Source organism: Diplotaxodon limnothrissa, linkage group LG19 (assembly GCF_057381915.1).
Source record: "Diplotaxodon limnothrissa isolate DT_005_m linkage group LG19, D_limnothrissa_male_GT1.1, whole genome shotgun sequence".
Taxonomy (NCBI): domain Eukaryota; kingdom Metazoa; phylum Chordata; class Actinopteri; order Cichliformes; family Cichlidae; genus Diplotaxodon; species Diplotaxodon limnothrissa.
In genome coordinates, this window is record NC_140614.1 from 27,083,462 (window position 1) to 27,098,041 (window position 14,580).

Below are 14,580 nucleotides of genomic sequence, written 5' to 3' on the forward strand. Positions count from 1 at the left end.
TCAGACCAGAGGGTAGCTTGCTGCAGTAGCAATCCCACACTGGTTGGATTTGTTCCTGCTCATCTTAATGTATCCCTTGTCTCCCCATTCAAGACCCCAGCTGCAGAAAGAAACAAATTAATAAACATTTAGCAGATATAATATGTAACCGAATGTAGCGACGTAATAATCTACATGTATTACCTCTCAGTAACTATTAGAACGAGCATCAGTCAAGTTATTTACCTGTTCTTGACCAGCCAGTAGTCATTTCCGTCCTCAGTACCATAACCCACAGCCAGCACACCATGGTCCAACTGTAAGCTGCTGCACTGGGGCTCATTGTACACTCCTAGAAATACATATCATTTAGACTGAGAGGTTTAAAAATAAATAAATAAATCTTCACATTTCTTTCTCTATATAAGATTTTTATTTGGCTCTTTCAAAACAGTGTTTTACCTGATTCGTAGAATTGGAATGACATCTGAGAAGCATCAATGGCTACAGAAACGGGTCCGATGGTGGCCACAGCCTCTTTCAGGGCGTCTTCATCGCCTTTAGTCACATCAGTATAGCCGGTGGATGTGGCTCCAATATTATCAGGATTATAACGGCATTTTCCATCCTAGTCGAGAGAAAATTATCTACTGACACATTTTGCAAGTCGCTATTGTAAAAATATAAGAGATGAGAGCATTTACCAAGCGCTATAATTTTAAAGATAAATATAAAAGTAGTCAATAAATTGACCTTGATCAGATTTGCGTCACTAGATATATTTTTTCCACAAGGTGGCAGTAAAGTACACCAGTTGTTTGCAAGTCTATCATGAATAATTGTCTTTTCATCTCCAACTCTGTCATTTGTCAAGATAATGACAGTCAAGTGATGAACAATAACATTATAACATTATAATAAGCACATTATTCTCCACTCTTTTATTACCTCGGCCTCATAAGGGTAGGACTCCTCAGTGTCAATCCCTCCATTTGCTTGGATGTACTGGAAGGCGGAGTCCATCCAGCCTCCACCGCAGCCCTCATTGCCATAGTCTCCCGAGCAGTCGACCAGCTGCTGCTCGCTCAGAGACACCAGCTTTCCTGTCTTCCTGAAGTGCTGACCCTCCAGTGAGCCAGTCTGCAACAAGCGTCAGTCAGTTTGAAGCCAACAGTCGAGCAAAGTTTCCTGCTTTACAATAATAGAGAAGACTACGTTATATGTACTCACTGCACTGAAGGCCCAGCAGGAGCCACACTGCTTCTGATCCTTGACATCAGTGACATATCCCTTATCCCTCCAGTCAACAGTGTCGGGCAGATCAGTACCTTCAGGTAGTGTGAAGAAGGTAGAGCCACGGCGAGGCAGAGAAGCATTGAAGGAGTGAAGGCAGCCCTGGGAAATCACTCGCTTGTACTCTTCATTTTCCTGATGAAGAAGAACATAATTCTGGGCTTATTGGGTTGTTATCCAAAATGCTATTCTCTGTGTCGTTCTCTGCTAATTGCAGTGAAAAATGCTGATGACCTACACATAAAAACCTAAACAGACATACAAACATACCATGTCAGCAAAGTAGGTCATGCCGAGGCGGTAGGACTTCAAACCCTGGTCTGCCAAGATGTTGTGTACAAGCACAAATTTGCGGTTGTTGAGCCAGATCTGCCTCCGGTGAGCCTCCTCTGGTGGAGAGTGGTAGGATCTTTCTGCCATTTTGAAAAAACAATTGTCAGAAAGAGAATGAAGGAACCAGGATGAATCCTTAAATATTAACAATCTAATTTCCAGTAAGAGATTTTCCTTTATTCTAGTCTTATAATGTTTTACAAGCGTGAGCAAGGCCAAATTTAAGGGTTCCTTTAAGACCACGAAACATGATGAATATCATTTGACAAAAAGCTCAAACAAATAGGAGAGGAAGAGTCTGCTGTCTCACCAAACTTGAGTTTCCAGGCATGAAACTCCAGATCTTCCAGAGAGATGCTGGCACAGCTGGCCACAGCCAGAACAGCAGCAACAACAAGCAGCAACTTCATCTTGACTGGACACAAGCAGAAAAAGACACAGATCCTGTGTGGTGTGCAGAAAACCAGACAGATTGTTTCTGATGCCTGTCACATCAGCTTTAAAATACTCTCTATCGTGATGTTGGATGTCACTTCCACACTACCACAGTATCCGCTCTACGTCCTGGTTTCTTTAACTTTCTGTTTCATCTCTCCTTTCTATTCTTTCTCAAATGAATGACTCTTTCATCATTCTGTCACTAAAAAGTGTAGTCTGTTTGTGCAGTAGTCTGTGCTGTAGCTACTCACCTGGCTCGATGTCAGTGTACGTGCTGAAGACTGAGGTAGAAGCACCTGTGGGTGTTGTAGAGCTGTCTGAGGAGTTCTTATATAGCCAGCTACAGTTATGACTACAGTATTCCAGTCAGGTGGCTGTCAGCAGGTCACAAAAAATATGGCACATGAAAGTCAATCACTGAAACAGACAAAGGTGGAGTTATACATTAAGAGGAGGATCGCACGATGACACTGTTTTGAGGAAATATTTTAGTCAACCTCAGCAAAAACACTGAACATTACTGTCATGAATCCTGTTTACTGCTTTTTTCTTTGGTTTTTAGGTTTTTTTGAGGGCATGATCAGTTTTGGTTTAGTCATATGGATTCACGTTCAACAAACACCATATGTCTGTATGTGTTATTGTTATGTGTTTTCCCCTGTAATCTGTTTCCCACCACAAAGAGATGGGAAGTCTCCAAAACGAACAACAGCAGAAAAAACAAACAAACAAAAACAAAGCAGACATACAGAAACAACACAGCGTGTGTGCTAATGTGTCATCCACCTGCGAGCTGAAACCTTAAGAAGAAACAGATTACATCATTCTGGAAAATATGCAAAATCCTCATAGAGGTGCTTTTATTTCTTGAAATTGTAGGTGGCACCTCAGCTAACACCCACTCAGTGAATGTTGTTTAATGAGTTACATGAATGATCAGGATGTATTTGAAGTGTTACCCCATCTTTTTTCTTCTTTAAGAAACTGAAATGATGTATTGTCTTCATATGTACGCATATAACCTCTCTCAGACTGATTAAAGTCTCTAAATTTTCCCACAAATATGGAATTTTTGTCCCCTTTTGTCTGAAAGTTTTCTTAAGGTTTTGAGCTACGGTGCAAACAAGCACACAGCCACACACAACTTCCGATAAACTCTATTCTGAGTTTGATATTGTTTGATTTATGATTCATGCGGGTTTCCACTGACAGTTATTCAACACTTCCTTTCTGTTTCCACAAACACATCCTGTTTTTAAGCTTGACTGTAAGGCCTGATTTTCTGGGCAAATCCCACCCATCTTTATCAGTGCAAATACAAAAATGTGCATTTTGTCTTTAAATTCTTCCCTGTAAGTAAGATATCAGCCTTTTTTTTTACTGGCAATTTATCTTCTGTAACTGACGTCTGTCTGTCTGGCTGACTAGTGGTCACAAGGCTTTCAGTGTTACGATAGCCATAAAGAAGATGTGGAGTGGGTGGGAAACTAAGAACTAAGCAAAAGGTTTACAGATTTCAAGGAACTCTTATTTTAGTTTATGTCATGCATCTGACATCCCAACTGAAAGCACAGATATCAGTATTTTGTACACAAGATTGGGGTTATTTCTGTCAGAAAAGTGCAAATAGTTTGAATTCTAATACCTCTGGATCAATAAAAAAAAAAACAATATGCTGTTTCCTTTCTATGATAGAAATGCATAACTATTGCTACAGTGTAGCTTTGCAGTAGTATTATAATGCTTTATATATTTTCAGCAGTGGCTAATGTAAGGCATGAGAGGACAGTTCATTAGTGGTAGAAGAACACAGTTTTTGTTTCGTTTTTGTTTGTTTTTTCACTTAAGTGAAAGTAATACTACTCTGTAAAATATATTTAAAATTAAAGCCTGAAAGTCAAAATCCTCTAAAGTGAAAAAACCTATAATGTGTGAAAAAAAACAACTACAGCTGTTAGTATGGGAACCAGACAAATGTGTAGAGTCATGAAAACTATTCACAATAGACGATCGTAGACAAACATGAAGATTGTAATAGATAATAAAGTTATCTTTTTATTATTATTTTTTATTATTAGGAAGGTTGATTTTATTGATTTTATGTGTTTAATTATTTTATTATAATAAATAAATGTCATTATTTTTTTCCTGGGGGGTGGCATGTCTCCCAGCTCGATAAATTAATCTCACATAGTATTAAAATGATTCGTTTTTATTGTGAAGTCCAGCAGAAGTGGTCAGGTGCAGCATAGCGTGGATGCATAACAAGTAACAGGTTCACCGTGAGTCAGCACAACAGCAATTACGAGGATGGAAGTTCACAAATCAAAGTTTGCACATTTTTGTCTGCTTGTTTCGGGAAAAATGTGGAAGTAAAGCATGTGAACATGTTATGGTAAATGGGTCTAGGGACTTATCTGGAAAAATTAAAAGTGAAGAAAAAAAGTTTTGTGTGTGTTTTGTGATTTCTGCTACCACTTGTTTATACTACATCACGTGTTTCTTGCTTCATTTTTATTTGTCTCCTTTAGCTTGCACATGATGATTGTATCAGTTAGATATTAAAAGTTAAAACAGCAGGAAAGTCACATGTTTAAGAAATTCAGATGAGTAAAGCACAAAACTCAAGTTTACTGTGTTTTACACTCAGTAATCAGGTTATAAGATTCCAGTTTATTTAAAGCAGGGAGGATGACAGTTGATCACTGAGTGAATCATATGATTATTAAAATAAAAGTTGAAGATTTGGATCACAAACATGTAGTAAATCTGTATTTGTATATAATGTGCCATTTGACTCTAGAACCTGTATCATGTGACTACCACCAATGAGCCATCATATGACTATTGTTTTGAATCTGGGTCAGCATAGGGTTTGTCTTATTATAAACTCTTACTGAAACCAATGCATAGTGCAAGTGAGGCAATCAGTGGTTCTCAGAAAGTGCTCAGTAATGTCGGCCACTAACCTTTGCTCCCATATGTTGAGATGTTGTCCTGAACATGTAGTTCTCAAATTTCTGTGCCATGTTTTTTACACATGATTATGTATTATTTTTTATTAACAGACAGTCTGTGCACATTTATGAAAATGTCTTTTCAGTGTAATGATTATATAGCTGGAGCAAATGCAAGGGGGGTTTTTTTGCATTGGGCTCGTTAGTAGCTATTGATAAAGCTATATATAATCAACCAAGTAATCAACAGTGACCTCTGTACTAAGAGATAATACTGGTCAAATAGTTATAAAAAATGAGCTAAAGTAGTTCTTGGTTTTGACAGTTGATCTGACAGGTGCTCTCCAGTAGTCACGGATAAATATGCAAAGCAATTTATTCGCTCAAAGAAGAAGCTCATGCTATTTTTTAATTCTTAATTTTGTGTTTTCATAGCTAGTTTTAGTTAGTGTTGCTGTAAAAGCGCCATAAACTGTGTCTTGGCTGCATTACAGCAGCTCAACCTGTTGTAAGTGTGCCCTGTAAAACCTTTATTTGTTGTTGGCTTTGCAGTGCTATAAACACACCAGGAGATGTCACTATTTCATTTGGAATATTTCAGTTTACTAACAAACATGGAAACCACCAAACCAAATCCACTTTCTGTTAGTAATAAAACTAACGAATCAGTAATTAATCAAATTAAGCTACAACTTTAGGTTAAATCAATTTTAATTTTAATCTTGGTGTTATCCATAGTGAGTCAATTTATGCCTTCCTCATACAAACTACACTTGAATGTGCTGCTTCACATTATGTGGGATTTATTGACAGCCATGTACTGTAATGTGACAATATCTGTGGCTGCACACTTACTATGGATTAGATCCTGGAGGGTAAAAAAAAAAGAGGCTAGTGCCAGCAACAATACTAGCATGAAAAGGCTGTAAGGTGGTTGGAATGGGAAGCTGACAGGAAAGCTATCCCTGGTAAACTCTTTTAATTTTATTACTCTACATGTTTCCTCAGATTAAAGCCAATCACATAGTTGGCTGCTCTCTTAAGGGGGCGAGGGGTCACACATAACAGCCACTAAATTGTGACGGTGGCCAAGACTGGCATACCTTAGGGCATAATCTGATTATCAGATCAATAACACAGCAACATTTGGTGCATAGCTGGGATGGCTTGCTTCTTCTCTGGTTACACGTGGCTGGCATTTGCCACTCATTCCCACTTTATAGGTGACAAAGTGTGAATGCAAGCAGGAATTCAAATGGAAGGCCTTTTAAATAAGACGAGGTGCACAGCGTAACCTTGATCACATCTGGCTCTGCTACTGTATCTGGGAATCAGACAGCTATGAAAATGTCAGGGCACCCAACAAGTGTGCAAAATTAGAAACAGACCGAAAAGCCCTCATCACAGATATGTTACCTGACACCTGGAGTCTTCCCATGGAGCCAAATTTCTTCAGGCTAATATTAGTATTTATTATCTAGAAATATTACTCTCTTATATTCATGTTGCTAACATCGTTCAAGGTAAACATTTATGAGATGTGACAATGAACCATAAAAATATTTATTGACATCACATTCTTGGACACGAAAAAATGAGCACACCGAAAAAATAATCCCACAAATATTAAGAAAGCCAAAATTCAAAATTTCCACGAATGACAGAGAACAAAAGGACTAAAATGGAACAGCATCAAATTGAAAGTTCAGTTTTACCTGATAGTTCTGAGCAAACAAATCGTGGTAGATGCGAGAGATATTCTCCACATAAGATAGATGATAGATCTGGTATGGTCAGCTTTATCACCTCTTTTAAAATATATATATATATATAAAGCACAATCAGCTTGACACAAAAAAATTCAGAACACTGGCCAACCTAATATTTTAGAAATGCACATAAACACCAATAAATATAAACACTTTATTTCAGAGAGCAGTATTATATAATAACAAACACAAAAGGCCTCATTATAACAGTCACAGAGCTTAAACTGCCATAATTGCTGCTCTTGTTTATCACTGAATGTTGCATTTGTGAAATGCAGATAAGTGGATAATGAAAACCACTGTACCAACACAGAGCATGAGACAGAGATAACCAGGGACATTGGAGGAAATCCCTACTCTCTGCTATTCATCCCTCTGTCCCTCCATTCATCCTTCCATCTCTCTGTCCTCTGCAAAAAAAAAAAAAAGAAGTCTGTTGTGATCCTGTCTTTCTCAGTCCAAACAGGTCACTGTGGCTCCCACCTTGCCAAGGTCTGTGCAGTGACAGCAGAGGGAGACCAAAAGAGCTGAGAAAAAGAGAGCAACAGCACAGATTACAGACAGTTCGGACACTCTCCCTCTCTCGCTCCCTCTTTCGCTTTGCTTTATCTCCATGGTGCACACATGTCGACCTGGAGCAAGGCTGTATACTGGCAGGGGAGGCTAGAAACAGAGTGAAGGGGGTGGGTAGATGGGGATGCAAAGTGTGTATGGTGGAGGGGGGCGGGGGATAAAGGGACCTGCTGCGACAATAGCAAAGTAGGTCCAGGGACTAATTGGATCTGGTAATGGCTGGTCACTGTGACTGAAGGGCTCGTTAGAACCAGTAGAGCTCCTTGCCTTTCTTGTGCTGCTGGAGACCTGAGGGGAAAAAAAGAAAAGGATACAATGAGGAGGACAATGGTGAACACAGAACACAGGTTGTCATGGAGTCTACTTGTGCCAAACATCCTGTTTTTGTGGGGTGGCGGGGCTCCTGTGATGATTATGATGTGTTGTGTGCATTTGTGAGTGTGTCTGCATGCGTGGGAGTGTCTATAATGGTGACTGAGTTATTTAACTTCCTGAGCGTATATATGTTTGCATCTGATCATTTGTTTTCATATATAGAGCATTACAGGGGCTGAAAGCTGGTATAGCAGTGTGCAACAGAGTGTGGGTGTTTGTGTAAATGGTTATTTGACTGTATATTATTCATGAATCTTTGATATTTTAAAGTCAGGATTGCTTGGTGTGTTGTGTTGCTAAATTTAAAGGGATGAAAGTTCAATCTTGCACTAAAACTGCACTGTACCATCCAAAAGCCTCACATGGTTGAGTGGTTACCTGCATCCATGTTGAGGGCCAGGGTCTGGCTGACATCTCCTGGGGGGAGCAAACTGGGCCATGAGGTAGCGGGCTCCAGCTTGCTCACTTCATAGTGGCTTGGCAAGGTGGGAAGATGTGGTGGCCTCACGGTAGGCATGAGTAGGGGCCCATAATGGGGCTCCAAAGCCGAAGGTGAATAAAGTTCATGGAGAGGCCGTGGGGGGCCGTAGGCTTGGGCCTGAGGATATCCCCAGCTTTCTGGTGGGTGAGGGTGGGAGTGTGGATGAGCGTGTGGATGAGGATGAGCGTGTGGGTGCTGCAGGCTGGGGTGTAGCCCTGATGCGTACGGGTCCATGGAATAGGAAGGTGCACCGGTCTCACAGTGGGAGCGACTCTGAGGCGAGGAGTAGTTACTGTCCCAGAAGGATGGGGGGAAGCTTCGTCTACTGCTAGGCGACGGGGTATCTAATAAGGGAAGAGGTGGGAGAGAAGAGGTAGGAGGAGGCACAACAGTCAAACTTCGGCCAAGTCATGAACTGTTGCACAACTGCGTAGTGAATTGAATTGATTTATAGAAGCAAATGGAAAGGCTGGAGCTGTGCAGGAGGAGCAACACATACTAAAACATAGATGTCACTCACATGACTGCTACACCCTCTGGCCCAGATATCTTCCCCATTGGATCATACTGTCACACCGTCCTAGCCCCAACAAGACACAGAAATAAACACAACCACGTTCGAGCAGACAGAGGGGAGTGAGCGCTAAAGAGAAACGTAGAAAGCGCGATGTCCCTATACCCTGGAATTCTATATAAGGCAGGCGCTCTGACCTGGAACGAGCCCAAGACTCACAGGGTCTTAAATCACTTGCTGTGGTGACATCTCTCACTCTCCTGTCAGCTCACTACTTTTGAAAGTCTCACAACACACTCAAGCCGACACAGACACACACACACACTCAAAAAGCAATTCTAGCCCCGTTCTAGCACCCGCCAACCCTCTCTTCTGTCTCCTGCACCCCCACCTGTTGTTTTCTCTGCTCCCCCACCCTCCTCGCCCTTGACAGAATGTCAGCAAGCCATTATATGTTTTTAGCAGTATAATTTTCCCATGGGATAGTTATATGAAAAAAAATGCCCTATGCATCCCCCCAAGAGGCAGCGTTTCCCACTGCCCATATCACAATGACCGCAACTTATATAAATCTGACTGGCAGGTGGGCAACTGACTGAGCAACCATTGTGGGGCAAGAGCTGGAGCAAGAGACAGAATGGCAGCCATGGAGACGTTTGAAGGGGATACCGCAGCGAGGCTGTGCGCTTACGGTCATGTATAAACATAGCATCTGTTGTGAGGCAGGGAGCGTGCACTGGTGCTGAAATGAAGACGTCCGACTCAACAAGGAAAGAGACTAAAACCGACAGAGCAACAGAGTGAGTAGACGCTTTAGGCCCTACATGGATATCCAAGGGATATCGTCAAGCTGGCAGCAAAAAAGAACACTGGCATCTTTAAAATATTCATTTCGACATTTTTGTTTACTTTACATCCTGGTGCAATCAGATTTAAAATTGTAAAAAGAGGAAAGGAACATCTTTACTTAACACTAATTTGAGCTTTTATAGGATTCTCTGGATGATAGTTATGGATTATCTGTACTTGGTATTAACATAAGCCACAATAAACTCATAAATCCATAGCGTTTCGTGGAGATAAAGTTGCCAAAACATACTGCAATCACAGAGTCATATTTAGACCCGGGAGGCAGATATTAGAAATCTGACTATAGCTAGGTCTGATTTTGGGATTTTCACAGACAAAACCAACAATGCACGCTGACTCTCTTGTGTCTTTTTTAAACCTTTTAGCCTGGAAGAGTCAAAGTAGACCCATTTGACTTCCAACTGCTCCTAACCTTCCTGACCCGATGCCCCGACCTTTCCAGGGACAACTTTTTGAACAAATGAGCCCTTCAACTGACCAAATTACCTGTGTGACACTCTGCTGCGCTCCCTGTCAGTTCAGCATGTGTGGCCTCAAAATCTCATGCAATATATCTCAACTGTGACAAATATGCCACCTGTGCTTCCCTAAATACATGGGAGGAGAAGGATTTAGTTAGGAGAAACCCAACAATCGTCATGTAAACACGCCTAGAATAAATTAGTCTATTAAAGATTTGATAAAATTGATTGGTGTTGCTTTATTTTTGTGCATATACTGCACAAATTTGATTTTTAAGAACACCAAACATTCACTATGACTTTGTATTGCTGGTACAAGGACCTTTATTTGAGTCAAATAATCTTTCTGCATGCGCAATGAAATTTACCTGTTCCCCGATGTTCTGGTGCTCGACGTTTGCCCTCACCATCCATATAGGAGCTGAGGGCTCTGGAGAAGTGCTCATCCACAACGCTGCTGATGTCTCCCTGGTAGTAGGTGAAGAGGACACAGCGAGAAGTCAGGTATTCTGCCTCGGGAGCTTCCTGCTTCTCTTTGGGGCCTTCTTCTGGTCTTGAAGCCGCAGGAGTATAGGAGGAAGAAGAGCTGGATGAAGCAGAGGAGGAAGTTGATCCTCCAGTGCCTGGGCCCCCAGACATCCCCTCCGGGCCGTTGGGAGTGTCCATAAAATCCCGGCAATGAGATGAAGTGCAATTTAGACCTGTGGCAGCCTGGCGCGGTGTTAGAGGGCAGGGAGAGGAAGAACAGGGAGAGAGTTGAAACAGGTGTTGCAGAAGACAGTTCTGGAGCTGACTATGAGACATTTTGACACGATGCTCTTCTTTGTATGAGGCAGCACTGCTATGTGTAATCTGTGTGTGCGTGCGAGCTGCTGTGCGCTAATTAGTGGGTGCAGAGTGACTTCTGTGCTTGGTGTGACATGTACAGATATAAAGAAAAAATCTCAATAAATCAAACTAATTCTTAAATCACAAACTTAAACAAATAAATAACTTTTTGAATCGGGTTGTTTGCTTTTACGCACAAGCTGCATAAATTAGCATATCTGTTAACTAGCACAACAGGCTCCAATACTTGAGATGAGAGTTATCACAAGAACGTTTCCACATGTGCTCATTTCTTACCTGGAAGTTACTGATAAAAGCGGGAGCAGTCGGTGCGTACGATGCGTAATGTCCATAGGCTGGGTACATAACATCCAAACAGCTCATGGTAAATGAGCGATGTCTTCAATGCTCTGTTGAAACCGACCTTAGTGAGAGAGAGAGCGTCAACATTCCGTTTATGTCGGAGAGAAATGAGCTTCTTAGTCGCCGATCAGTGCACAAAAGCCCGTTCCAGGCTCGGCATAGTCACTCCAGGAGGAGCGCACCTCTCCGCTTTCATTGCGTGCGCCACACAGCTGCGGTACCAAAATGTGGTGAGGTTTATGGAGCAAGCATGAGGGTGTCCTGTCCTGTACATCTTTGTGTCAACCCCTCCCACCTTTACCAGCTCTCAACACCCCACATCACCGACATTAAGACTCCCACTGGCATAACATCTATAACAGATCGCTTTCGAGCAAATTTGACACACTACTGAAATTAACTGCCTGATGGGTGTAATCGTGTAAAAGCTCATTTAAAACATATAGGCGTAAATTATGTCAATATTTGTGAATATAAAATTGAAAGAGTGGGCAAGAGTGTATTCTAGAAAAGCTGTAAGCACACAGTAAATCATTATGACTCCAGACCATCGTAATCCTGGTGTAGAAAAAAAAAGGGTTAAATAGAATGTCATCTAGTTACACAAATAGATTTGGATGAAGTCACTGAGCTTTATAACTGGCCACACAACAATGAGCACATGATACACGTGGTTCAGCGACTTTTTATTCGTCTCCATGTACTTTGGATACTTAAAAACTTTGTGTTCAGTCCAGGTCGAAAGTGTATCCATGGTCTTAAAACAGCTATCGGTTGCCAAGTAAACCCTCAAGTCATCTGAAGTATTTAGTGGGTTCCGAGAATGACACATAGGTGTCAACTATAGGTTGCATACACTGGTCATACCAGCATAAAGGAGAAAGGGACTCTGCACAAATCTATGACAAATTATCACCTATCAGAAGTGCAAATAAAAAGATATTTTCACACACACTAACACAAACAGTGACAATCACAAGCACCACAGAAACACGGATTTCAAAACAACAACCATTCAATGTGAAGAACACTTTTTCCAATAGTGCAGCCTCTTTTGCTTGTTTTAAGTGTTTACGGGTGCCTGATGTTTAGGCATGCCAGTCTTTTTGACAGGCACTTCAGAATGCCTGGGAGAATAGTGTGGAAAGTTCGCAGAATTCCATGGACGAGTGTCAGATGAGGTGGAATGTCTCTGATGTATGCTAGTGGACGAGCTCCTCTGGAAGTTACATCGTTCCTTTGCTGCGTTCTCTAGATGCAGAACATGACCAACATCTTGCTATGCATACATCATACATACTGTGAATAACTGGTAGCAGGTTATTGGCATGCTAGTTAATCAAGTATGCTCTCAAATAGCAGTGGATATGCTTAAATATGTAAGTTTTCTCTTTTTCTATCAGCTTTTAATCATTATTATTTCAAAGCTGTGTGATATAATTCTCTATAATGCGCGGCACAGCATTGTATATAATCCCAAGACAGCAACAGAATCTCACTTTCTAAGCCACGTAAGTATTTTAATAACCTTATTTGGGCATTAGCCCTGCTTCCAGTGCATTGCCCTTGCAGTAAGTTGTGGAATAAGGGCTACCAGATCCATGTGCATGCAGGGTAATGTAATGCAGGACGCCACAGGAGTCAAGGAGAAAGAGAGTGATGCAATGCTAGAAAGCTCACTGTTACACCAGCGTGATCAACAGCTGCAGCTGACGGAAGGGAAGGGAGGCCACTATTAGTATTAATGGCCATGACTAAATTTCTCTGTCTCTGTAACTCTTTCTGTCTCTGCTCCCCCCACCCCTCCACTTGTCTTCCCTAGTGATACACACACCTTATCTCTATTTAATCACCCTGTCTTCCCCAGCCATAGCCAACCCCTGTGCACATTTGCGATTGCGTGTATAAGAGAGTGCTGCTGAGTGTGTGTGCACACATACATGTGGCCACATTTGTCATCAAGTGACCAAACTAGGAAGACAGCGAGAGAGACAGTCAGCCTGCAAGAACATGGCATTGGTCCCAAAGTCCAAAATTTAGTCAGCTGCTTCATTTGTTTTTGTCAGTGATATTTAATAGTGTATGCCAAACTCTATGCATGGGAAGAACAGTGTGCACACATCTTTAATTTATCTTGTGTGTGTTTCTGAGGGGAAATGTGTTTGGTGGTGTCTACATTTACGTGTATAGGCTGAAAATAAACACAGGTTACATCATTCCTTGTGACCCCTCAGCACATTTAAGCCCCGCCTCTCTTAAAAGAGGTCTGACCAGGCAAAGTCTTTCATTGGCTGAGATTTGCGGGCCGGCTGAGGTAGTAATGGCAACCAGGTTTTATTTAGACCACTATTCAAATTGCAACACCACCATTAATAGTTTATACTCTGTGCTAGAAATACCTGAGAACATTAAAGAAATAATTGTGAATGCTCCGTGTACCACTGTCTTTTTAAAGATCACTGAAGTTAAACTGTCAAAAGGAATATAAAGTTTATTAAGATGTAAATGCCACTGAGGAAAATGTGATCAGTAAGCATATGGTGATGGTCTGTAAAGTGGGGCTTGCAATATGAACCTGAAACCATATAACCTACCTCCTGAAACAACAAGTCCTTTATTAAGGTCTCAGAGTGGCTTGGTCCCGAGGGGGTCGGCCCCTCAGGATTCCACTGTTGTTTATATGCTTCAGTGAGTATGTGTGCCTGTGTGTGCGTGTACGTGTGTGTGTATATGTCCAAGACAGAGATGTACAGCTGCCCCGTTGTCCAGTTCACAAACTCATCTCAGCTGTTCAAAATCATCACCAAGTGTCATCAGAAACACAGACACCCAGGCACACACACACACACTCACACATGCATACATACAAAGGGCCACATATGGACAGGTCTGGCTCATTCAACCTTCTACACAAATGTTGGTGATAAATCCTCTGTGATAGAATGTGCATGTGTGCAGCTATTTTCTTCGTCAAACAACCTCCGCTTTGTCTCCGCGGACCACCAAGGCCCAAGTTTCCAGAGTTTGAATCTACAAGTTAGTTAACAAAAGTTAAGAAACATGCACAAATTTACCGTTTCAGTAGAAATCACATGCATTTGGCATTAATCGCCATTTTCCACAGCAGTGTTTACAGTGAATATAGAATGTATTTTATTTGAGGAAGTCTATGGTTTCAGGAGCCTACAAGTTAAAAAAAAAATCTATTCTGTCGCCTAAATGCATCTCAGTCTGTCAACAATTTTTTGGTCTTAAGTTGTACATTACAATTCAATGTTTACAGCAAATTTTTCTGTATTTCTTGAAATATTTAAGAAATAATTTAGAAGGTACAATAAATAATCAT

At 41.3% G+C, this 14,580-nt stretch overlaps 2 protein-coding genes across 2 annotated transcripts; both read right to left on the reverse strand.

Moving 5' to 3' along the window:
- Positions 1-2,015, reverse strand: ctsl.1 (cathepsin L.1). The gene is made up of 7 exons (XM_085343024.1): positions 1,916-2,015; positions 1,543-1,685; positions 1,210-1,407; positions 928-1,119; positions 442-607; positions 226-331; positions 1-100 (listed from the first exon to the last, which is right to left on the reverse strand). The coding sequence occupies exons 1-7, from the start codon at positions 2,013-2,015 to the stop codon at positions 1-3; spliced, it is 1,005 nt and encodes a 334-aa protein (XP_085199150.1).
- Positions 2,016-6,577: 4,562 nt separating this feature from the next.
- vgll2b (vestigial-like family member 2b) lies at positions 6,578-11,500 on the reverse strand. The gene is made up of 4 exons (XM_085342598.1): positions 11,169-11,500; positions 10,412-10,754; positions 8,096-8,542; positions 6,578-7,630 (listed from the first exon to the last, which is right to left on the reverse strand). The coding sequence occupies exons 1-4, from the start codon at positions 11,253-11,255 to the stop codon at positions 7,587-7,589; spliced, it is 921 nt and encodes a 306-aa protein (XP_085198724.1). The 5' UTR covers positions 11,256-11,500; the 3' UTR covers positions 6,578-7,586.
- Between the last annotated feature and the right edge of the window lie 3,080 nt (positions 11,501-14,580).